At 48.9% G+C, this 24905-nt stretch overlaps 1 protein-coding gene across 5 annotated transcripts in view; it reads left to right on the forward strand.

Annotated features, from left to right (window-relative positions):
* The window catches only part of COL27A1 (collagen type XXVII alpha 1 chain), a 214281-nt gene that overhangs the window by 34143 nt on the left and 155233 nt on the right, over nt 1–24905 (forward strand). For 3 of the 5 annotated variants that reach the window (XM_075112254.1, XM_075112253.1, XM_075112256.1), the window contains one exon: nt 18351–18649. The exons of 1 other annotated variant lie outside the window; for it this stretch is intronic. In XM_075112254.1, coding sequence (XP_074968355.1) covers nt 18594–18649 — 56 coding nt within the window. In that variant the 5' untranslated portion in view covers nt 18351–18593. Of the gene's footprint in view, nt 1–16749; nt 17211–18350; nt 18650–24905 lie in introns of those variants that run through there. One more of the 5 variants, XM_075112255.1, reaches the window with a different exon arrangement.

The raw sequence follows: 24905 nt of genomic DNA on the forward strand, positions 1-24905 counted from the left end.
AGCTTTTGTGCCTATTGCATGTAGGAGAAAAATGAGGAATCTCGAATCATAAGATTGTTAAAATGATGCTGAGTTGTCAATCAGTGCATTACAATCAGAAGAAGAAATAGGTGATTAATAGAAAAGATGGGGAAAGTGTTAAGATATCAAATGAATATTTTGGGGTGTACGAAACCCTTTCCTATATGTATAGGAGAATTTCTGGGTGGTTCTGGGTGCGGATGTTGAAACAACGGTTTTTGTTCTGGGATCACAAGTAGGGTTAGAAAAGTTGGAAGAACCTTGAACCAGTAACTTTCAAAATCTTTGGCGTTAGCGTGTTAGCCTCCATCTGTGTTTACAAACTGAGATTAAGAGTTTTATTTCCATTATGTTAATGAAAGCTGGTTTTTAATAGCCTTACAAATAACAAAAGACCCAAAAGCCCTTTGTTAAATGCAGGTCTGCATCCAATATGACTTTAGAGTAGGTTGTTGCTCTCCTTTCCCCTCCTGGTTTCATCCCAATGTAAAATGGCGGTTTAGTCCTCCAGTGCCTTGCACCACCCAATTTTTCTTTCTCATTTTCCTTAATATTTAAAAGCAAATTGGGCAGGACATTAATGTCTTCCACCCCCTTAGTTTATTTAAAGCCCATCTTGCTCACATTTCAGCCAAGCTCAGAAGAAACTCTCCCCTTTGGAGCAGGATCATGATGTACTAACCTCAGGGGCTTCAGCTGAGATTAGCTTGTTTGACTTTTCCCCATGTTCAGTGACCTAGTTCCTGCTCCTCTGATGTGAGCAGAGTGAAGGACACTTGAAAACAAAATCTTTGAAACTTGCCTGATTTTCAAAGGGTCCCTCCCAAACTGTTTGCTTTGGCTTCCTCTTGTTTCTTACCTTCCCTTGCTCCTTGTGGGTCTACTCTGAAAAAGGACTGTGTAAATAGAAAATAATAATATAAATAAAGAGAAAGAGTCTTTTTATTATAGTTGAACTGGAAGGATTAATGGCAAATGCTTGTAGAGTAGGCACTGTGACAGCTATGGTTACTGAGCAACAAGCCCTGAGCTGGTAGGCACCCTTTTGCTTGTCTGCCCTGGACACTGGAAAAGGCTCATCCAAATCCATCCTTCAGTTAGTGCCACAGGGCAGCCTATTGTACTCTAGAAACACAAAAGCATCCAGGAACCTAACTTTAAGAATTATTCCCAAACTCCCAAGCTTTGTAACTTGAAACATTAAACCGTTATTGTAAAATCTTATTTGAGAAAGCTGCTCACGCCAGCGGGCGCGGCAAGGGGTGGGGAAGTGTGCTAAAACCCCAGCCCAGTCCCTGAATCAAAGGCCGGTTTTCAGGGTTGGCTTTATGTCCCAGAACGGGAGCAGGTGGTGTCAGGACACAAGTCACTGACTGAGCAGCGGCTCGGTGAGCTGCTGCCCGCAGCAAGGCGTGGGTGAGGTACGGCAGGACACGATCCACCAGGCCGTCCTGGCTGCTCCGTGCAGGTACAGGGGAGGCTTCCCCGAGCCTCCCAGCTGCTCTCTGTGCAGTGGGGAGATACTTGGCAATGCCAGTTTCCAGATGGCCTAAGGTCATGCTCACAATGTCATAATAAAGGTAATAGATTTGAGGATGCTTTTCTTTGCCTTCTGACTTGTAACTTCTTTAATAGTTGTCTTTTCAAACCTGACTTTTTCATTTTTTCTTCTAGAAATACAAATTACTACCAACACATTTTGTTGTTTTCTTTGAGAAAAGGATACTCTCAGTCCCAGGGCCTTAGGAAACCTCTACTGTTTCACACCTCTAAGAGGTAGTAGCAGAGCGCTTTTGATCCTTAACACCTGCCCTGCAACCACTGCTCCCTGTTTGAGAAGGTACAAGGGCTAAACCAAAGCGTTGATGCTTTGCGTCAGCGTCACCCGTAGGCTGCCTCCCAAAGCACTGCAGCAGCTGCTCTGCTGCCTTTTGCACTTTAGGACAGGTAACACTGTTAAGATTCATCTTTCTCTTTCGGGTGGCTTCTTGAAGTCTGTCCAATCCCACCTTGCAGCGCTGAGGCAGACTTGGGGTCTTCTCACAGCCATGTGGAGACAGCCGTGCCTGTTTCTTTCCAGATTATTCAACATGTGTTGATCTTGTTTTGCTAGAGACTGTCTTAGGGACTTACAGGTATAGGTGACCTCAGTTCTTGGCACCTTGGCACATGTGTGTTCAACCAGGTGTTTTGCTCCAGACTAGAAATCACAGCAGGTTGGATTTGCCCTGCCAGACTCCCTCTTCCTTGCTTTGCTCCTCTGTTTGATGCCTAGAAATCCTGCTGCCTCACTCAGACTGTGCTGGGGAGTCTTAGATGCTGGCTGATGTGGGGAAGGCAACCAAAGCTGGCAGAACTGGTTGGTTGTGGTTTGTGTAGTCCATATTCTGCTTATTGCCAGCAGCATGATCTCCCTGTGTAGCATGCCATGTTATTTACATTTCTGCTCAGTGTGTTCTCTGGCACAAAGAACAAAAGCATGTTGGTATGGATGGGTAAGAATGCATAGCTCTGTTATTAAAACTGGAACTTTTCCTGCTTGGACTTTTGCATTGGAAATAGCATCCAGTGATTAATCTCCTCCTGGCTTTGTTCTATTTATGACCAAGGGATTGGCTCTTGGAGGTCTTCCTGCTTTTTTGGAGGGGCTTTGCAAGGTTGATTAATCTGTAGTAATAGTGGCTGAAGTCACCAGAGTTTCTGTAGTCACCAGATGGAGATAAGAAAATACTTGCTAGAGGTAGATGCCGAAGATGCTGGATGCCAAAACTGCAAACTGTTTTCAAACAGACCAGCCGAGCAAAAGAGTTCTGTGGCTCCACAGTCAGCTTGGACCTGAAGGTCCTCTTTGTTTGGCTGAACAAAAACCAGATAAACAAAACACTGAAGGCAATTAGCTTTGTTTGCTTGCCTTTGTCCCCTTTTCTCCCAAATCATTGTAAAATTAGGAATAACGCCAGTGAATTCTGTAGCTATTCAGTGGACCAAAGCAGGAGATGAGAAACAAATAAGTATAATACTGCTGTTTTCAGTAATCAGCCCATTCAGTTATAGCTTTTATTCCATTTACTTTCTCTGTTCCAGATTTAAGGAGACTTCTTTAATCACTCTTGTAAATGAGAGTACCAAGTATTGCTGTAACCTCATATCTAGATGTTGGTACCACACTTCTGAGAAGGTCTCTGCTTTGCCTGATGCTGGCAGTCTCCTTTCTTCAGAAGTTTTACTGCAGCCTCTTGGTTGTGTCTGGGGTTACAGATATCCCCTGTGAATCAAATAGCGTGTCAGCGAGGGGGTATGCTGGGCACCGGGCCATGCTGTTCGGTGGCAAATTTCCTGGAGGTACATGCCATGAATTTCACTACAGAAAAGGGTTAATTCCGACCTCCCCCTTCTTACAAAAATGCTTTGTCTACCGTGTGCATTGGCTGGGGAATAACTTGTCGTGTGAACACCACTGCATAAAACAGATACGGTGTGGAAACCCTCAGGTGGCTGGGAGGGCACCGGTGCCGAAGCGGCGTAGGTAGCGTCTGTGCTGTACAGTGTACAAGGCAAAGGCGATGTCTTTTGATGGAAAAAATGCAAGTGTGGGGACTTTCTGGGGGCTGGGAGCCCCCAAGTTGATGTTAAAGCCTACCTGAATGTGGTTTCATTATAGCCACATCGCTCGAGGACCACAGAGCCCAGGCCTGCGGTGGAGTGCAACCACCTGCCGTCTGTCTGTACACGGGCTTTAACAGCCCCACGGGAGAGGTGCAAGGTGCTGGGTCTGAGTGTGAAACATGTTCCCGCAGCCAGCTGTTTACTCCTACAGGTCCTAAAAACTTCGTTGTGGGTTTTTGCATGAATACGCTTGTTCCAGCCTAAAAGAGGGCTTTGTGGTCCAGCCTGTTGTTATTTGCAGAGCGCACTGGGAACCGCTGCACAAACACGGCTACACGGCTGCGGTGGAAGGTGACAGGCATGCACGGCCTTGGGGCACACGCAGCCCAGGCTGGAACAGCCTTTCCCACCCCTCAGAAAGACGTCTTGTGATTTGTGGGGGCAAAGATGGGGACTTCCCATGGTGATGAAATGAAAGAGACTGCTTGGCTGGGTTGTTTCTGGTAGACTCTGTGCTTTCTCTCCCCAGCTTTGTATCAGTCTTTGCTTGTGACAACGACCAAAGTCCTTGCTGTTGCCTCCAGCCCATCTCCTGGGTTAATCGGGCTCCTCCCTGCCTTTCCAAGGCTGTCACAACACTGCTCACAGTCTGAGGGGCTCTGCGTGAGCAGTGCAGCAGGACAGGCCGTGGGGCTGCTGGGCCCCGTTACCAGCGTGCTCAGCCGTGTGGCAGTGCTCTCAGTCCGGGATCCCTCCAGAGGGACTGGTGCTCAGGAGCCTCCTTGGGCTCCCTGGGAACACCCTAGCTGATGCTTCACCTTCTCTAACCCTTTTAGCATCGCGTTAGACATACGGCCTTTGATGCGAGTGCAGCTGTTGGCAGCGCGGAGTCTGCCTGGAGGGCAGCGAGCTGCCCACAAGCACCATTCCTTCAGGATCTGCCAGCACAGCCTGAGAGCAAACAGGGTTGGGCTGGGGCAGACCAGTCCAGACATTTGCTAATTCCCAGGAGCGTCGCACCTCTATCTGCAAAGCTTTCCCGCAGCTGCAGGCTGTTCCCCTCCAACGCCGCTGGCACCGGTACCCAGGGAGGATGCAGTGCGCGCCCAGGCTGGGAGCAGCACAGAGGCACCGCGCGTTGATGGTGCAGAACGCGTGCGATCCCGCAGCAGAGGCAGAAGCGCGCTCAGGCCTGTTCTGGGAGAAAGACAGCTGGAAGGGTTACCTGGTGCAACCCTGCTCTACGGGGATAAAACCCACCCCAAACACACCGGGTCGCCACTGCTGGTGGGATGAGAGCAACAACCGCGCCCGCCTGTGTCTCCTTCAGGTTGTGACAGGAGGCGAGCAAGGCACGCCTTCGTGCCCTGGTGCGTTAACAAGCTGTTCCTAGCTGAGGCTGGCTGATGTCAGTTTGCTACCTTCGCTTTCTGTGGTTATTTCTGGCCAAGGGAAGATTAAGCCTTCAGTGGGTTTTTGGTATGTCAATAACTATAATTAAGCTTTTGTGGTTCCCCTGCAAACTCTGGAATCTATAATTTTCAGTATAGTCCCCTCCTAGTATTGCTAGGGGGAGAGGGTGGTCTTTGTTGGACTAAAATAAATAAATAAATTTAAAATCAAAGCTATAAAATAAAATGCTGATCAGTGCTGTTTACAAATATTTTACTTCAATGTTATTTCCCCTTTAAAGGAGGGGGAAAGTAGAAAGCTTGGCATTTTTTGCTCTCCTCCAACTACTTTGGGAAAAGTTTACCCAGAATCTAGTTTGTTCCTGTTGTTTAGTAATGGCATGTCAAAAAAAAAAAAAAAAAAAAAGAATAAACCAAACCAGCTCAGGATGAAGGGGTGAAGAGTACAGAGAAACTTCCTTTTCTCCACAAGGCCCCTTTGCTGGCCCCGACCGTAGGACTGGCGAGTTTTGCAGTGCTTACCAAGTGCGGGGGTGCTGAGGGGAGGCTCTGGGGACTCGCGGCACGGTGCGCTCAGATTCCTGGGTTCTCCTCCTTGCCTTGCTACGCACTGTAACCAGGATGGACAAGTTACTAATGGTCTGATTTTCTGAGGTTGGGGTGATAAGCACAGCTCCCAGAGACGGCTGGGGAATGTGCGAGTGCTCAGACATCTCTTACATAAAGGTGTAATTCTGAATCTGGGGCTTTCTGTATATCCAGCTGGTGAATCAGGGAAAACTTGCGTGGGTGGGTGATGAACTGGGGATCACATTAATAACTGCGAAGTGCTTTTAGGATGCTATGATGAAAGGCACGTTAGGGGCATCAAAGCGGGTTTTGTACCAACAACCCGTTCATCATGTGTTTGATGGGGAGGGCTGGCTTGGGTGTTGTGCGTGTGTTATTTTGAGGAACACAAAGGTGAGAGCCACATTACCCACCTCAGTTAATGACTGGGGTGGCGTTAGCCATGCGACAGCGGCGGTCAGGCGCGCCACATCTGCATTACAGAGAAAACACTCTACCTGCTCCCTGCCTCCGGCGTATCCGCTGACTAGAATATTAACAAAGTATTGTTGCTTATTCCAGACTTTGAAGGTGTAAAATATTAAATAGCCTCATTTATTCCATTCTGCTGCTTAACGCGAGTCACGCAGTGAGTTTTGGTCTGGCTTGTGCACTAAATGTGGGATTTGGTGGGAGAAGAGCCACGGTCGGAGCCGTTTGGAGAAGAACACCTCAAGATACACTGACCAATGGAATGAGATTAGAAGTTGCCCTTTTAATCTAAAAAAGAAACAGTTTAATGTCAGCTTGTAATAAAGAAATACCAGAGAAAATATGAGAGGAGGGAGGCAGGTGTTCAGGCTGGCTGTGAGGCGAGATGGTACTGATAAAGCATGAGTTTCGTTTACATCTGAAGCAAATGTCGAAGCATGGCGAGTTTGCCAGTGGAAAAGTTTGCTGATGACACACAAATGAGATGTTCCATATGAAGAGGTATTTGAATGTTTTCTGAGAAACTGGAGAGTAAACAGTGTTTCTTCCTTGGTTTTTGGAGTGTAAAACCTGACCCTGAACTAACCCTCATCAGTGACAAGGCTCTTCTTCACTCCCACAGACTTTGGGGGAATGGGAAATGGGAAGCAGGCTTAAAAATATCTTGATCTGGTCTGTACAATGGCTCCTCTATAGCGATGCCACTGGCTGCTGCAAATGAGGACTTACCTCCTTGGCTACATTTCTGAAATGCATAAGGGCCAAACTCTCCATGCTGTTCCACATATAAAAATTTCAGCTGACAGCACAGAAATTAATTGCAATTCTATTGCTGTAACTGTGAGCAGTGGAATTGCAGGATGCTAACTTTCCTAACATTTACTCCCTGCTGGTTTTTTTTGAAGGTGTGGAGAGGTGGCTATTGGGTGTTGGCAGTATTTATGTATTTATTTCTGTTTGCAAGTATACACAAATCTGTTCCCAGATCTCTATGTGGTGAATTGGGGATGCCCAGCTGCAGTCAGTCTGTCAGTTTATATCAAGAACAAGTTTGGCAGCTTAAATCATCCTAAACCATGTTAGGAAGGCTGATACGCTGCCTGCTATAGAGTAGCTAGTCCAGGCAACAGTTTTCTGACAGTTTAGTGTAATACATCCCAGTGACTCTCTCTTCTCTATAAAATTCAGGTATCTTGTGCAAAAGGATTTGGAATTCCTTTTTCAAAACAATACCAATAAGAATAGTGACTTCATTATGTAGGATTGAACAATAGATACTTTTGACAGGAAAACCCAAACTAAAATGAAGGCTTCTTGTTCCATCCTGATTAACGGTGCCCAGATGCCAGTCATGCTGCGCACATAACGCTCTCGTTGGCTGCCATGGGGTAGCTCACACTGGAAATTCATGCGTTGCAGAGCTGTGTGGGATTTGGTCCCAGTGCATAGTTCAGGGGGTTTGTCTTTGGCGAGAGAAACTACCTTCAACAGACACTCTGATGGGATCAGAGTCCCTAATGCTCTGATTATTGCTTTAATAAAGGGATTTATGAATCACTTGGAACAAACAAGCCCAAGAGCCTTAACGTGGGTGGAGGGAGAAGACCAGAAAGCATTTTGTCACAGAGGCAAAGAGCAAATCTGTTACTGGTAGATCTTTCATTGCCAAAGGAACTGTGTGCCAGAAAGGCTGGAGTTAGCTGTGGGTCTATACAAGCAGAAAGTTCTGGTGAAACCAGAGCGTGTTCTGGAGGCCTGAGACGTCAATAAGAGTCTTTCGGTTGGCCCTGACAGGCTTTGGACGGGATCTCTGTGCTGGGAGAGCTAGAACAATGCTGATTAAGTTGTTTATACTGTATCTAACTTGCTGGAACATTAACTGCTTCTCGCTTGGCGAGTTCGGCCCCATCAGGCCTGAGCTGAGTGAATCCCAAGAGGCCGTTCAGTGGGAATGGAGATGGTCCAGCCCTTGACATACCTGAGCCTCATGTCCACCAGATCCAGTGGTGAGTCTAGCAGCATGCAAGGGCTCCTGAGCTTTTGGTCCTTAATGGAAGGTCCCACTGTGAAGCTGCTTTGATGCACTCTGTACAGTACGGTTGCATTTAAACTACAACAAAATGTAAAAAAAAAACCACCTCCCAAGCTCTGAAAGCAAGCAAGCAAACAAACACAGTCCCCTTCCACGAAACCCATTTCAATCACTTCATTTTATTTCCCTCTTCTTCAGGGAGGAGGGGAGTTATTTCACCAGTGGGTGTATAAATATTGACTTGAATTTTTTTTTTTACCTTGGAGGAACAGAGACACAACCAGGTCTCTTATTAGTTCTTACCCAAACATCAGTAAATACAGCCTTTCTGCAGTGGCTCCAGCTTAGAGAGCTTTACCAAATACTATTGCTATTGAAGTGGAGAAAGAGCGAGAGCGTGCAGATGTGAAGAAGTGTGTTTGCTGGAAGAAAAGAGCCTATTAGCTTTGAAGCAGATTTGTATACTCTTGGTTAACATACTGAGTGTGTCAGAAGAGAACTTCTCTGTGGAAATGGGCTCTGTGTCATCTTTATGTGTTAACAATTCAAGAGAAGTATGAAGAAATCAAGCATTGTTCTGCTCTAAGTGGCACAGATTGCATTTCAGTCAGTGCAGATAAAGTGCTAGGAATTGTCTACTGTACTCCAGAAGATGTATTTGAATTGCATGTTTAATCAGCAGGGTTTTTTTTTTTTACACGGAACTTTACAGCCAGATAAAACTGAACGATCTGTAATGAACTGTGCATCTGGCCGATGGCAGGTTATGGGGAATATAAAAGCTGGTTGGGAAATAGATTTACACTTTCTCCTGCAGGAGAGGCTGCTGCCAACTGCATAGTAAAGTAATAACAGTTCACTGGCAGCGCTTTATGTCTGAAGGTCTTAAACCTCTTTACACATAAGATGATCTATATCACAAGCTACACTCTAGAGAAAAGAAAATAATGGCACGAAAGCAACGGTTTAAGTTGCTGCAGGTCACCCTGCAGGTCACTGGAATAGTGAAAACCAAAACCGAACTCTGCTGAGATCTACGTTAGCCTGTGATGCTTTGGACACTACTGACTCCAAGCAAAGAGCTGACTGGTTCAGTCTGAGACATCCAGGACCAAGCAGCTGTTAAGAAATGAGGTGACAGCTCTTTCTCACTAACCAGCCACATCACTTTTCATCAGAACAGGGATGAGCAACTGCTTGCAGAAATAGCTGAATACAACTACTAAAGGAAACTATGTTATAGCATATTGAAGTTTAAGTTAAGCAATTGTCTGTTATGTTTGGTTACTCTCAGACTACACAAATCAAATTGCAGTTGTTTTGGTGATGATACTGTTACCGAAGGAGGAGCGATCCCCCGTGCATCCGGCGCCGTGAATATAGAATGCCTGCTCTTTAATACTAAATTGGTGTTAAAGAGTTGTTTCCGATTTTACTGCGTTTTTCGGTAACAGTTTTGGCGGCCCAGATGGGACCCTGCTTTTGAATCTCGACGGATCCGCGGGACCGTGGGACCTGCAGCCGGCCCCGAGGAATTCTCCGGGAGAGCTTCCGATCCCCGGGCCAGAGAATTCTGAGCAAGATCCCCTGGATTGAGGTAAACAAGGCGTTCTTTTAAGAAGAAACTTAGGTAGAATAACACGTGGGATTAGCTTCCCACATAGGATAGGATAGTGGGTTTGAGTCCCACAGGCCTGCCCGTAAGGCGCGGCGAAAGCTACGCAGGGTTGGGGCCAAGAGGTGCCTCGGTTGGTAAGTCTCTGCTAGGCGAAAGCCTGTGGAGCGGGACCCGAGGGTAGGGGGGTCTTCAACAGGGGGTTGAAGTCTCCAGGGAGATCTAGCAGGGGGCTACAGATCCCAGTGGGGGATTTCCAGGGAAAGGGAAATCCCGGGGGGAGCTCTAACGAGAACTGGAGTCCCTCTGACTAGAACTTGTGATAGTGCACAATCACAACTACTAGTCGATTGAGAAATGGGAGCACTTTCCAGTAAGAAACCTGTCCTACAACAAAACCACCTTTGGGATGTATTTTAGAACATTAGAAAGATATTGGGGGTGGTGATCCGTTGACTCGGAAACCATTAATTGAATATTACAATCATTGGTGGCCAACATATCAATTGGAAGGTGGGCACAAATGGCCAGAACATGAGACATTGCAATATCGTACCATCTTGCAATTAATGTTGTTTTGTAAAAAGGGAAGGCAAATGGGAAGAAGTGGCATATGTTGATTTATTCTTTACACTGTGGAATCATCCAGCGTGGCAGAAACAGCGTGAGGTATGTCCACAAGATTCTATGGCAATGTTTTTAAAAAGAGGAAAATGTGGTGAGAACTTGAAAAAGTGTTGCTCTACTTGGATACTGGATACTTCGCTTGATGGAACTGACAAGAAAATAGTATTGAATCCAGCCAGAAGGCAGGTGCAGGGAGCACATGCTAATGGGAATTTACAGAGGACAGTTGATAAGAATTTTCCATCTACAAACCCCGAGTGGGACCCTAATCAGCCAGGTCCCAGGGGAATGTTGACTAGGTATCAGAGATAGATTTTATTTGGAGTAAGTCATGCAATGCCAAAAGCAATAAATTGGTCAAAATTTATGAAGCACGATAAGAATTAAGTGAGTCCCCTTCAGCCTCTATAGAAAGACTGAAGGTGACTGCCAGAAAATACACTAATTTGGACCCAGAAAAACCAGAAAAAGCAATTAGTGGAGTACAAGCTTTTGCTTAATGTGTGTGTGCATGCAAGGGGCCTCTCATCCTTGTCTCTGCTAAAGAAGCTTTTTTTGGTGTCATTAGTAAGCCTGGTGCAGGGTGGAGCCCAGGAGATGCTCACCTCAACTCTGTCTAGTCTTACCCTTCCTTCATTTTTGCCCTGGACTTACCACTTCCACTTCAGTTTCTTCCTGACACAAGGCAGGTATGATTTCCCTTTTACCAGTGAACTGCTCCCCAAGCCTGCCCAGCACCAGTACACAGGCGTTATCTTTCCTACAGCAGCTGGAACTGACAACTTTCCACTTTCAAAATCAGAAACAACAAATATATTTTGTTTTCCTTGTAAAAATATTTTTTTTTGTTTTAAATAGTATTATCTTAAATGTTGGTCGTAACAAAGTTGTTTTGATGATTTGTAAGCTGCTCTTCCTTTCCCCTCCCCACTGAAACTACCCAGGCTTAGTTTCTGTCTTGCGCAAAATCTTTGTGCCAGGCATTTGCATTGTAACAGACCGTCTCCTGAAGGCCAAGATCTTGCACTGACTCCTGTCTCCCTTTTGAACTCGCCCTTGAGGCTTGCTGGGCATGCAGATGGGCTCCAGCTGCCATAAGCACCATGTTCTCACACTGAGGCACGTGCATCCACACGACAAACGGCATTTCTTCTCTGAAAGGACGTAGTGCGACTCGGTAGTCGGTACCTTCCAATGTTTGCTGCCTGCAGCTACCTAGCGGTGTCCGATGTGTTCAGAACAGGTCAGGCTCACTGCTCCTGCCTACATCAGTTCTGCGTTGCCTGTGCAAGGACTCTGGCACAAGCACTGATCCACACCTGCGTCAGTGCTGCCAGGATACCCAGAAAGCTGACAGACCACGCTAACGCGGGCAGCGCTGCCTGAAATTCATAAGCGTTGTGCATGTGTGACTTGCAGAATTGAGGTTTAAATTTTACACACTGGTTTATGATTCCTGCTGTCATTATGTGCTGCTGTTGTAGCAAGCACAGTGGCAGTTGTCCTTAATATGCAGGAAAATATTTAGATCACCAGGCGCTTTTACGTACTGGTGTAATGTCCATCTTCGCTTTGGGAGAAGGCGCTCTCAGGGTGGTTCTGTTTCATGAAGAAAAGATGTGCTGTTTCTTTAGAGAAAGATCACGTTACCTGCACTCACCTGGGGTAGCACATCTCCATCTCCGCCAAACAAACAGGGTCCTTTGGCACGCCAGTGGGAAAAGCACTTGTGCTTGCTGATGCATCGCTGCATTTAACTAGCAAACCTCCAGACTGGAAGCATTACTGCTCCATGTGCAGCAGCCCAGTGTGAATTTTGATGGCCAATTATTTTTTCTCCATGGTAAAGGTGGGAAACTGGCCTCGGTTATCCACTGTGCAGTTCAAAATGTAGCACAGAATCGCCACGCTATGCCAAAGACAGCAGAACAGCCTGGTCTGGTGTTTAGATTTGAGGATACTGCTCAAAGCTGCCAAATATTGCTGACTCTTGTATTTTCTGGTAGTACCCGTGACTGAATCCAGCTTAGGAACAGATAGACAAAAAAGGAAAATAATGGGATGTTACCAAAACCAGGCAGCCTTTGCCTGATATCTTGAAGACGATCAGGTTCTAGGAGCTATAACATCTTCCTGTCAAAGCACGCCAATGCTTTACTCCATCCATTGCGGCCTACCTGTCAGTTCAGCACTGCTTCTTGCACATCAGTTGAGCAATTTGCTTTGCAGCCATCCTGTAAAACTCTAGTTCTCTAAATATCTAAATAGAAGCGTACGACAGAGTTGTAACCAGCAGGCAGCATCTCCTTGGGAATGGTGGGGTTGGACTTGTGTCACTGCATTGTGTTTCCTTTCATTCCGACGGAAAAAGGCTCCGCTTAATAATTAACAGCCATTCCTACCTCTCGGCCAGCTGGGCAGCCCGATGTGATATGGTATAGCCGGAAAGCACAGAAAGATCAGTCTTTGCCAGACGTGGCATCCCCACGGCACCAGTCAAGAGACAAAAGACTTCAGTGTTCCTGAAAAGAATTTAAAACATTTTTCATCAAACGGCTGCAGAAGTTCAAACGTGTCACCGCTAGCCTGTGGCACAGGACGGGATGGGTTTGTCAGAAAGGCTGTGGGCAGGGAAATAGCACTTGACAGTAACTTGGTTATGTACATGATTTTTGAGCCTTCTGTACATCTCTTCTTGTATAATTAATACTCTCCGTAGTGCACTGGGAACAAGAAACGTAACCCACAACAGCTTTTGCATTGTAAAATAGCTGTCAAACAGCAGTCCCTAAAATCAGAAGTGCTTCTTGTTCTGCTCCTCAGCTGTAACCTCGTATTCTTGCAGTCATGGCTGAAGCCAGAAAGAGAAAACGAACTGGAGCATCAGCTCACTGGATCCCAGCTGAGCCAGCTTCTACCTTCATGGAGATCTTGACTCTGCCATGGGTGGAGAGACTTCTCAGCAGCCAAATGAAGTTCAGCAGCAGGTTTCTGCTCATGGCCAGGTCCCTGTAGGGTATCCCTAGTTTAGTCCAGGGCTTGACCTAGTGCCAGTCATTCAAATAGCATTCATGAGCGTGAGAGGTGCCTGTATGGTCACGTTAAATACAGAATTGGAACAGAAAAGTCATGGAGGGATTAGTCACGCAGAGAATTGCATATCTGGGAGACCATTGCAGCAAAGCGTGGGGCACATAAGGGCAGGTGGTCTGGGCTGCTCTCAAAGGGAGCGAGAAGGGATAGCAATGGTTTCGGTGCCACCCTAACAGCCAGGGTCGGTACCAGACCCCTGCCTACAGCTCTCCAGGGCCTTCTTGCTGCCAAGGCTGCCGCTGTTTGCTGTGTGGGTGCTAGGTCAGCCCTCAACAAGACGTCCCCAAGAGCTGGGGACTGGCACAGCTGGTCCCTCCTCTGTCGCTAGCTGGATTGTCATGACGGTGCATGGGCTGGGGGATGAGTCCCGTTTCTGTGGATGGCTAATCTGCTGCTTCTGCTGGGTTTGCAGGCGTGGATTCAGCCCTCCCCAGCAGCCCTGCTCCACGGGCTACGTGTTCCTGGGCCATACCACATGGCCACACAGCTGTGTCCCTCTGTGAAGGCAGGGACTGTCACCCCTCCATGGCAGTGGCACTTCCCACAGGGTGGCTTCCCTTGTCACTGCGGCTCCAGCAGCTCTTAACCAGGTACCGAGGTTAGATACCTCCTGTGATCCGGGCAGGGTGCTGATCCTCGGCCCAGAGGGGAGTGAAAGGCTCTTTTATCCCACTTCTCCTTCACATGTTTGTTTGATCCCTCCCACAAGTTTTTCTGGTGCCTTGGGTTTCACACTGCCTGTGCCTTCTGCCTGGTCATGCCACAGTTTTAAATCTGAGTAGGGTATTTATCTAAATATAGCCAAATGTATCCCTATAATTCCTTGTGAGTACTGGGGGAGGCGAGTGATTCAGATACTTTTCTGACTTGTGCAAAGGTAAAAATGATTGAACTGTAATTCAGTGTTGTCCTTCGGGCCAAGCCAAACTGGGAGGGCAAGCCCAGGTTAGTGTCTGGGATTCCTCTGGACCTTGAAGCTGGACACTGTGAGTCATGTAGCGCAGCTGTAACGCGTGCCCGCCATGGCTCCTAGATGCCTTCACGCTTGGTTTTCCGAGAGGAGCAAAGGTACAAAATTACATTAATAAGAGCCTTGATGCTTAACCAAGCTACGGACCCTGAGGAGAGGTGGGTACTGATTCTTCTGGAAACTGGCTAAATACAGATGAATATTTTTACATGCTGTATTTATTCAGGCAGTAATGACATGCTGCTTTTTTTGAGAGGTGCATTTTGTCAAAAGCAAGTGTTCTGTTCCCCGTTCCCATGTTGTGTGGTGTGTGGTGGCATTTCCTCCTCCCCTGTACTTTTCTTATTTTGGCTAATTAAACCAGAACGGTCAATTCCAATTCCTTCCTTCTTTCTTTTTCTTTTTTTTTTTTTTTCACTTCACTGCTGTGCTGATTTACTTCAGTTTGTTTAGTCTTTTTAAAATGGCTTCTATTTAAATTTGGAAGGGAAGAAAAATAAATCTGCTAAATATATTTCTATTCAGATCATATGTTGTGGCTTTTCTCTTTTTGAAGAAAGAGGTCTAATTTTTGAACCTGAATTCACTTGGCACTAGCCTTGGCTTCAGCAATGTTGGGTTTCCTTTTGTTTTAAACTAATACCCTTTTTCCTACTGCTGAGCTACATTTATGTCTCCATGCTGGTAAAGCTTTTATGCATGTGTTTGGTTCGAAAGTCTTCATCTGAGCCAAGTTAAGTATGTGCAGAATGTTTGAGGATGGGGCTTTAGGTGTGTTTTATGGTGGTCCTTGGTGCAGTGCTGTGGACCAGAAGCATTGCCAGTCCTTAGCAACTACCCATACCACCCTATTTGCCTGCGTCTTTGCAAAAAGATGCTGCACGTCTTTTTGCTTTCTTCTCTGTCCCTTGCTCTGCGAAGCCAGGGCCTTGTCCTTTCCTGGGTAGCATGGGGGGTTTCTTGAGGGGAAACAAGGTTACTAGATACTTGCTGGTTTTGGAAGAGAGAAAAGGTAGAAAAGAGCAGGAGGATACAAGGTGTATTCAAGAGCATAGGAATTTTCACACGCTTCTTTGGCAAGTATTTTTTTAATAGATTAAAGCTTTATCTTAAACACTTAGGCTTGGCCTGAATATGTTTCTCAGTGAGGAATGCGTGACTGAGAAACATGGAAAAAACAGCTGGGGGAAAAAATAGCTAAGAAAAATAAAGATTTAATGTGATTTCTGACAAGCTATGTGACTGCCTTTTGTCCCTAAAGTCCTAATCCTCAAAGCTGGTCCGGGTGGGTTGTCTGAGCTCCTGGGCCTTTAGAGGGTTTTGAGACAGGTTTGTATGTGTATAGGAGTTTCTTACAAGTATCTCGATGTATTACTTAGCTGCACTTTTCTGAAAAGGTTTTCTTGAGGACAGTGGACTGTGAAGCTGTCAGTTCCCGACCCCAGTCATAACACGGCTTGTTTCAAATTTTTTGTTATTGTTACTTAAAGCTTTGTCTGCTGTAGCAAGCAAGGAAGAAAAACGCAGATGCTTCAGAGCAAAGGTATGAATAAAATCTTATGCCTATAGAAATTGGGAGGTACAAACCCACAGTCCTGGCAAGCAACCACAACTAAGTCAAAAATATATATTAAAGTCCTCGGTACGCATGGTAACAGAAGACGTCATGCATATAGGAGATCTGATTTATGGTGGAAACCTGAATTTTTGGCCACATTCTGAGGTCAGTTTTTTAAGTAAAACCTCCATTGCTGAGTCAGGCCAGTGGGTCCTTGAATTTTCTCCTCTGAGCATAACACCATTCCCCTCTAGCTTCAAGTTCAAGTACTCAGTGGGCCGATGTCGATCCTGTTTGTGGCTGTATATGTTTCATGGGGAGTGTCTAGTGCCTGTATCCAGGTTTGAGGTGCTTTAGTTCTGCCTGGTCCTTCCCCCTGTCTCGGGGGACGATGCAGCCCCCCTTTGTGGAGAGAGACCCTGGGGTGGCTCAGCTTTGATGCCCAGACCCGTGCTGGATGCTCAGCACCTCTCAGGACTTGTCCCTTGCCCTGTACACCTTGCAGCCCAAGGAGCCCTGCAGCCTGCCCTCCATCCTGGAGCAGCAGTGGCCATGTAGCTCTTCACCCACCGCCCTCCTGTCCCTCCTCCAGCCCCATCCCTCGCTGGTGGGGTGCCCGGGGTGCCCCCCTGCCTGCCCAAGGCTGCAGAGCAGCGCTGAACCTGCCCCTCGGAGGCTGGATCTCTGCTCATTAGCTGATGTTTGCTGAAACCGGATACCTGGGGCACCCCAGCCAGCAGCGGAGTCCCCTGGCTGCAGCTATTTAAAAGGACAAGGGCAGCCTTATAATTTCCACCTCTTTCACATCCATGTCCCTCCCAGCGCCTGGTCCCAACCTCTCTTCTCTCCTGGATCCCTGCAGCATCCATGACCCACCAGTGGAGCGACGGCCCGAGGGGGACCTGCCCGCGCCAGTCCTGGGGAAGGATTATCTGTTGAACTTGGGGGAACCTCAGGCTTGCCAGAAAGCCTTGGCTCGCTCGGGCCCGTGAGCCTGGCAGGCACTCGCTGGATCCCAGCGCAGGAGACACCTTGAGACTGAAGGGGAAGGAGGGAGGAAGGACCTCGGGGTTGTTTCGTGGTTTGTTTTGGGTTTTTTTCCCCCCCTTCTTTTGCTTTTTTTAAAATTATTATTTTATAAGAAGTAGAAATTGCTGTAAGCTGCTGGGACAAATGAATGCCAATGAACGGGGGGCTGTGAGGAGACGGTGCATGGCCTCTTGCCTCGCTGCAAAGTAAGTGCCCAAGGCAGAGATGCTGTGCAAGGGGGAAGGGGAGCGGGGCCAAGGGGGCACCCAGGGGTGCAGGTGGGGGGGCTCGGTGCCGCCGGCTGCCCTCACCTGCCTGAGGGAATCCCACAGAGCTGAGGGGTGCTGTGTCCTGGCGCGGACAAGAGGGTGCACGCCCTGGGCTGTGCGCAGCGGCTGGGTCCCAGCCCGGTGGCACTTCGCAAGAGCTGGAAGAGGAGGGGACGCAGGCTTTACCCATGCTGGCAGAGCTGGCTGAGGGGCCTTGGGGTCTGATTTACTCTGATGGACCGTGCATAAATTCATTCCCCTTTCCCTGTCCTCCGGGCTGCAGCTTCCATCACTTGGTGCTGGCAGGAGAGGGGGGTCTGGGGATGCCCCCCACCCAGTCCCTTGTCCCCACTCCTCGCAGAAGCAGGGCAGGGCGAGGAGGGGAGCGGGGGTGGGGGGGGGCTTTTCTCCTGCGAGCCTGAGCCCCCTCCACAGGCTCCCAACCACCTCCACCAAGCACCGAGCCCAAGAGAAAAGCCGTGTCAGGTACCTTACAAGGCGGGTCCCCTGCCAGCCCGCGGGGAGGTGGGTGGCAGCCACTTTGGGCAGAGGGCTAGCGGCCATCTCCGTTAGCGGCCTCCCCCCGACCAGGGGCCTGTGCGATTCCTCCGCGGAGCCTGGAAGGGGGCTTCGATTGCTTCTCGGCAGCTCCTCTGGCCGAAAGCGTTTCTTTCTTTTATTATTTATTTACTTTGTATTCTTTTTTTGCAAGTGCTTCGGTATTACAGAGGAGGGCAGCAGAGAGAGGCGGCAGGGACATCCTTAAATCATTTTCATTTCTCAAAATCTGCCTTTTCCTCTTCTCTCTAAGTCCAGAGGAGAGATCCTTGGGGGGGTAGGGAGGCACATCTGCACTGCAAATAAAAATAATAATTACAACCACCAACCAACCAAAAAAAAAGTAACAGCTAAGAAAAAACACTTTCAGTCAAGGACTTTGGAAATCAGAGATCACAGAAATTGTACTATTAATAAGGAGGGGAAAAAAAAAAAAAAAAGAGAGGCAAGAAATCCAGCGACCATGGGCCAGCCTGGCTTCCTAGCGTGTACTTTCTGTTCTCTCTCCTTTTTCCCAAGGTAATTGCAGTCTGCCGAGAGGGAGTTAAATGGGATTAAAAGATCTGTGTAAGCAAAAGGACCCAGAAGAGAAGGAGGAAGGAGTGAGCCGTCCGGGCCAGGGGGTGTCTTTGACACAGCCGAGCCCCTTAGAGAGGCAGAGAGCTGAGCTCCTGGGAAGGATGTACCCACAAACCGGCCTGTCCCCCTTTTTCTGATGGATTGCCGCAAAAATTGCCCGAAAGAGACAATGCACTAAACGTGATGGAGCCGGAATCAGAGCCGGTCTCCAGACTCAGAGCTACAGCAGCAGGCAGGGGGTGAGTACAAAGTCCGACTTGTCCCGGCGCTGGGGAAGGGCATCCCGGGCGGGGATGGGGTGCCCGGGGAGCCGGGGGATCCCGGGAGGGGAGCGCCGGCCGGGAGGGGAGCTCCGCTCCCGGGCGGCTGGGGATGGGGTGGGGGAAGACATTCCTTCTGCTAGGGGATGATGTGAAAACTCCCGGGCTGGAGAAGGAGAATGGGCTGGGAGAAGGGAGGCCACGCTGGAGCGGGAGGGTGGGAATGGGGCTGGGGTGTGCGGAAAGGGGGTGAGAGCGGGGGGCTCGGGGCCGGGACGGCCAGGAGGAGCCCCCCCCACACACACCCCATTCCCACGTACCCGGGGAAAGGAGCTCCCAGCCCGGGAACTGCTCCGGGGGGTGGGCGCCGATGGTGCACCCACGCGAGATGCAGCAACGGGCAATTCCACCTCCCGGCTCCCCGTGGCACAGCTACCCCCTCCGCGGGCGGGGGGCAGGTCCCCCAGCCCCTCCTGGGAGCGGGGAGCGGGGGGAGCGCTGCTCCCTGACCCTGTCCCGCGGGGCCGTGGGGGCAGGAGCACCTGGAGGCGGCCGCCGCAGTCCCGCGGGGAGTGGGAGAGCCACGGGCAGGGCTGAGGCACGGCCGAGGGGCAGGCGGGTGCGTGGTGGCATGTTCTTCACGCGCTCAAGATAACACACGCGAGCACAAATACTTCTTTCCAGCTATCTATAGATGTATCTATACAAAATTGCAGCGCACACCCTGCCCGCCGTCTTCCTTACACAGCTGGGGCCAGCTTTTACTATTTTCATTGTTAAATTTGTTGTTGTTGTTGTTATTATTTTCCTGGGGACTAGCAAAGGGTTAATCCCGCTGGTTGCGTTGTCGGATGTAATGATGATTTACCGACACTCCCTTGGAAAGACTGGGATTCTTCTGCCTGGCAGTTTGAAAAAGTTGTGTACAGGATCCCTCTGCTTCAGCCAGGCTCGGCTGGGCTGTGAGATGGGGTGAAAGGGTGGAACCGGGGCAAGGGGATTTGGGGGCACCCCCCTCCTTCACCCCGAGGGTCACCCCGCTCCTGGCAGCAGCCCCATTAGCGCGGCGCAGAGCCTGGACGTGGATGAATGTGCAGTTTCCTTTGTAGGCTCAGCGCACGCTCTCCCTGCGTGTGTCTGTGCGTAAAGTTATGTGGAGAGATCAGAACCGCTCCCAAGGGCTGCCGCCAGCTCTCCTTGAGAAGTTTTGCTCTCCTTGAGAAGATTTGCCTCTGTTTATATACTCACAAGGACCGAATTTCAGTGCTTTAGGGTTGTTTTGGTTTTTTTTCTGCCCAGACGTGGCTGTGGCATGCCTGGAGATGCTGCTGACTGTAGCATCTCCCAGTTGCATCTCTTTGATGTTGGATATGGTCCGGAGCAAAATGCCTGCTTGGGACCCTGTGAGGGTGGCTGTGTGTCAAAAATGGAGGAGCTGAAAGGGGAACAGGCAAATAAAGATTCCTTTGAAAGACCGGGAGCAGCGCGGCGTCACAGCGAGGGGACGGGCCCCGATGCTGGGGGGATACTTGGCACGAGGCGCAGTCATTTCGCAGAGCACCAGCTTCTGAGCAGGATGGAGAAGGTGACCACAGTTGTGCTGCAGATGAGGATAGGGAGATCCTGCTTGAGTCCCAGGGCAAGTCGGACCCTGCTGAGGCCGGGGTTAGGAAACGGGGACCCAGGAGAAGGCAGTGTGGCTGCCTGCTTGCCGGCGGTCTGTGTTCTTGCATCTCTGTGTCCCAAGCTAGCGCTGTGCATGGCTGCAAGGGGTTTGAGTGTTGAAGTGCCCTGGGAAATCTGTGCTTTGCTCTTTCCTGGTGACTCTGAACGTGTGTGCCTTTTGTTCCCAGGTTTTCCTCTGGGTTAAGTACCTCACCAGCGTGCTGCTGATCCGTTCCCTCCTCAGCAGAGGTCGCTTGCTACCCTTCGCATTATCTCGCAATGGGCTTTTTGGTGCTGGGTTTTGATTTGCTTGGCAGAGTTGAGTGCTGTGCATCCTACCAACCCCACAGCTGGATGTTCCTGTTGAGGCTGTTAGTCTTGGAGAGGGTCCTCTGAGCCCTGAGCTGGCTTGTGCCTGGGCTTGCCAGGCCACCCTTGTGCTGCCAAGTCTTCCTCGGGGTGAGTGCTGCCTGAAGGCCGCTCATAATGGGAACCTTCTGGTTGTTCCCACGCGGCACTGGGGGTCCCGCTTGTCCCAGCACTGCTGCAGCATCCTCAGGAGCGGGACTAGTGGCTGGGGAGCTGCCGGACGTGCAGGAGACCCAAGGGTGGAAAAGTGGGAGGGCTGGCTCACCAGGGAAGGAGAAGCAGTTGCAGAGCGTGCTGAAGCCCTGTCCTGGCTCGAGCAGCCAAAGCTTGTAAAACCAGAAGAACACAAAGTTTGACAGGCTCCTCAAGCTTAAAATACCTCTCTTGATCATTTCTATTGGTGCATTTTCAGTGAGCACCCGCTCACTAAACCACAGAAGAAGGTTTTGCATTCAGCTGTGCACTGAGTGCACATCCAGACCATAGCACTTGTGCTGCTCAGCTGTGGTTGTGCCACCTTGGCCCCTTCCAGCCCCAGTGCTGTGTGCTGGCCATGGAGGAGGCTTGCCGTGATGCTCCTGGAGGCCTCTGGTGGGTGCTTGCTTCTTGTCACAGCCCTGCCTTGTTGGCGTAATGCTGCTCTGGGGGCTGCCTGGCCCACGTGCTGGATGAGAAAGCTGCACACATGGAGGTGCTGCACCCACCTGGCACCATCAAGATGGGCCAGCGTCTAGGAAGGCCTGGAAGGGCTGCAGGAAGGCACAGCTCCTGTTTTAAGAGGAAAAGGTCATTGTATGCAAGGCAGGCAGGTGATCTGGGGACAAATTATGGCACTGCCAGGCAAATTCAGCAAAGGGAACAGGCAGGTGAATGATGTGTGTGTGCTGGGTGCCTTGGGGTAGAGAGGAGACAGTTACACACACACCCTCCTGCAGCTGTGTCCCAGGAGGGAAGGGCAGTGTCACAACCAGGGTTACAAGCTGAAGTCCAGTGTCCGGGTCCCCCCTCTCCTGCTGCCTCGACATGCCACTCTGAGCAGGTCCTTTTGAGAAAGCTCGAGCTTCATCCCCTTTCTGCAGTGGGTTGAGGGAATAAAATCTGCCCTGCTTGAAAACAGTGTTTGTGGAGGTTACGTTATTGACCAAGGGTTGCCCAGGTCTTGTGGTGAGGGGGTGGTAGGAAATCTCTGACCAGAGACAGACACAGAGCATGTGGGGTGTTTTCCCCTCTCTCTTTCTTTGCCAATTTGTCGGGGGCATAAGTAGAAATGACGGACACTTACTGAAGTGCACATGGAAACAATGGGGAATTCTATACGGCTCTGCCAAACCCCATTCACAAAATGAAGGAATGCAAAGGCGTTTGTTGGAAGGACAAAAAAGGAGTTAGATGACAGATCATGCTTAGCACTTCTGTTTGTCGAGGGCTCCAGTTACTAACTGAGAACACAAAGGCAAGGGCCAGTAGTGAGTGTTGTCGCTTCACACAGCAGCAAAGTCAATAACCCAGACAGACGGGGCGGTGAGCAAAGAGGAGAGCAAGCAACGGGTTGTCAGGAAAGATCCCCCATTGTAGGAAGTTGCTGGGAGGTATCTGGGGGGGTGTTTGAGCCGTCACAGCCTCGTCAGTCAGCATTGCATCTGGCAGGTGAGGAAGCAGGTTGTCACTGGCAGGAGCTCAGAGCTGGTTAGCTCTGGGCCAGCTTTGTGCAGTGAATGCACAAGCTCTAGTTCCCAATTAGGAGGACAAGGACCAGTGGTTTGAAACCCATCAGCCCTCCATCTGCAGATATCAGCAACCCTTGAAAGAATGAGGTGTGAGGTGCCTGCAGGAAGGAGAATTGGCTACACCGATGCTTCATTTCCACATTCTGTGTACTGCAGATCTGCATTTTCCTCCCGGAGAAAACCTAAAAGGAGCTATAGGTGCTGGGGGAGCAAACACCAGGCCCTTTACATGTCATTGTGCCTGGCTGATAGGCAGGCTTTTAGGAAAGCAAAGCTCCTTTGCAACACTTGAGACCTCCTGCTGTACCATTGCCAGGAGCTGAGGTCCCTCCCCTTTATAAATACGAGTCCCCCCTTTCATCAGGCCCCAGTGGGTCGCTCTCAGGGTACCAGGGGCCTCCTCCAAAGGGAGCAGCAGCTTTTTCTGGGCCACAGTTGCCAAAACCCTTAGATAAACCTCTACAGGCACAGCACTAAGGGCATTTTTGTACTGAATGAAGATTAGATTTGGCAGAAATGGTGCCAGAATTCCCTGGGAATTTCTGGGTTTGCACACGCGTTCCAAACTCTGGGGCAGGGTGGAGCAACTGAGATATTCCTGTTCAGGATCACCCCAAGGATGGAGCGGAGCCTGGCCTAAAGAGTTTCCCAGCCGTTTGGGCTACTGGAGTCTCCAGTAATAATGGTGGGACAACCTTTGAAACCCTCTACTTTGTGCAGAGAGTTCTCTTAAAGCTCAGGCAGCCACACCGACATCCCATTTCTTCATCCTTTCCCCTTACGGCTGCATGTGCAATGAATTTTTAGTTGTCATCTGAAAATCTGTTTTGATAAATGTGTGCCTAGAAGCAGCAGGTTGGATTCTGGATGTTTTGTGTACTTGGATGATATTTTGGGGAGATTTTTGAACATTAAAATCTTAGAGGGGTGCTGAATATCATTCTTCCCCAATTAATACTGACGGTTTCTAGGTCACTTTTAGATTTCTAGGTATTTTTAAATGACCATGGAAAGGTACCTATCTGGGCCATACCTGCTTGTCTGCTTTCTCCTTTTTCATAAAGATGTAGATGCTGAATGGGGCTTAAAAATAAATACCATTTCCGTCATCTCAGAAACTCTCCCCTTATCATGCTGAGGTTTGCAACAGTGCAAAATCTTTGGCTGGAGGTGTAAATCGGTAGCTGGTTTATACTGCAGAAAAGGTCCAGCGAAGTACTATGCAGAGTCGACATAGGGGCATCTACATAATGATAGGTTCCCATTGATCTCTCCAGAAACTGAGGGTGAGAGGAGAAATACCATAGTTTCCAGAAGCCCCAGAAAGAGAACAGAAATCTGCTGTGCAAAGGATGATGCTAGTACAAAATAAGATTTATACCCCAAAAAGCTGGGAGTGGAATCGATGCCATGGTGCAATTTAAAGCCTCAGTACATAGACTGTGATTTGTCTTCCCTGTTGACTGTCAAAACTGCTTGAGAGCCTTATAAAATATCACCTCGAGTCACGTGCAAAGGATCTTAAGCAATACAGACATTTTCTTCTTTTAAGATACATTGTCTGATCGACAGCTAGAAATGTGGATTTGCCTTTCCTGCAAAGCAATTTTCAGCACCCAGCTGGATTTCTGGTCTTTTGGACAGAAAAAATGCACCTGAATGGAGGAGAGTGGGGGGAAATCGTTTTTCCACCCTGCAAGAATGTTTGCAACTTCAAAGACATTTCCCACTGTAAATGAGGGAGAAAACATAAAATAAATGCCTCTTTGAGCCCTTGTAACATTTTCTTCAGTTTTGACCCATCGTCTAAGCAAACAGGATGTCAAAACCATTTGGACCTTTTTTCTAAGGCAGGGGCAAAACTTTTAGTTCAGAAATGCTGAAATTGTTCCAACCAATTCCAGAAATTGTGAAGTGAGGAATTAGCTGATCACAACTATTTTACAGAATGCTTCAGCTTTGTCAAACTTTGTTTTATCGATAATTCCTACCCAAGCCTGCCCTGGGGGCTGTTGTCTTAGTCTTGTCTTTTGTTCAGGGTAGCGCTTTATTCCTCTGTTACAGAAGCCGGTGGGAGTCAGGCAAGAACTAGCACATTCAACAGGATTTTTCCTTTACTTTTGCTCTTGAGGTTGCCACCCTGAACATGACCTTACTGGGACTATGGCAGCAAGACACACTGCACAAGCCACGGGAAGAGGTGATAACTCTTCTTTAGCCCCCAAGCAACAACTTGCTGATCTCAGAAGTCTGATTTCTTAATGCTCAGTAAAAAGATGGCAAATGAGTCTGGAGGGTGAAAATTACAGGTTTGCGATTGGATGCCAGTTAGCAGTCGTGATTTCATCAGGACTCCGGATTGGTGCGTACCGCCACGCGCAGGGACCTCCTGCCTCTCCCCGAGCCTCAGCAGAAGTGGTGCCCTCGACCTTCTGGTTGCTTTTTGTAGGAACTCCTCAGGTTGTTCATTCCTG

This window comes from Phalacrocorax aristotelis, chromosome 17, assembly GCF_949628215.1.
Source record: "Phalacrocorax aristotelis chromosome 17, bGulAri2.1, whole genome shotgun sequence".
Lineage (NCBI taxonomy): Eukaryota > Metazoa > Chordata > Aves > Suliformes > Phalacrocoracidae > Phalacrocorax > Phalacrocorax aristotelis.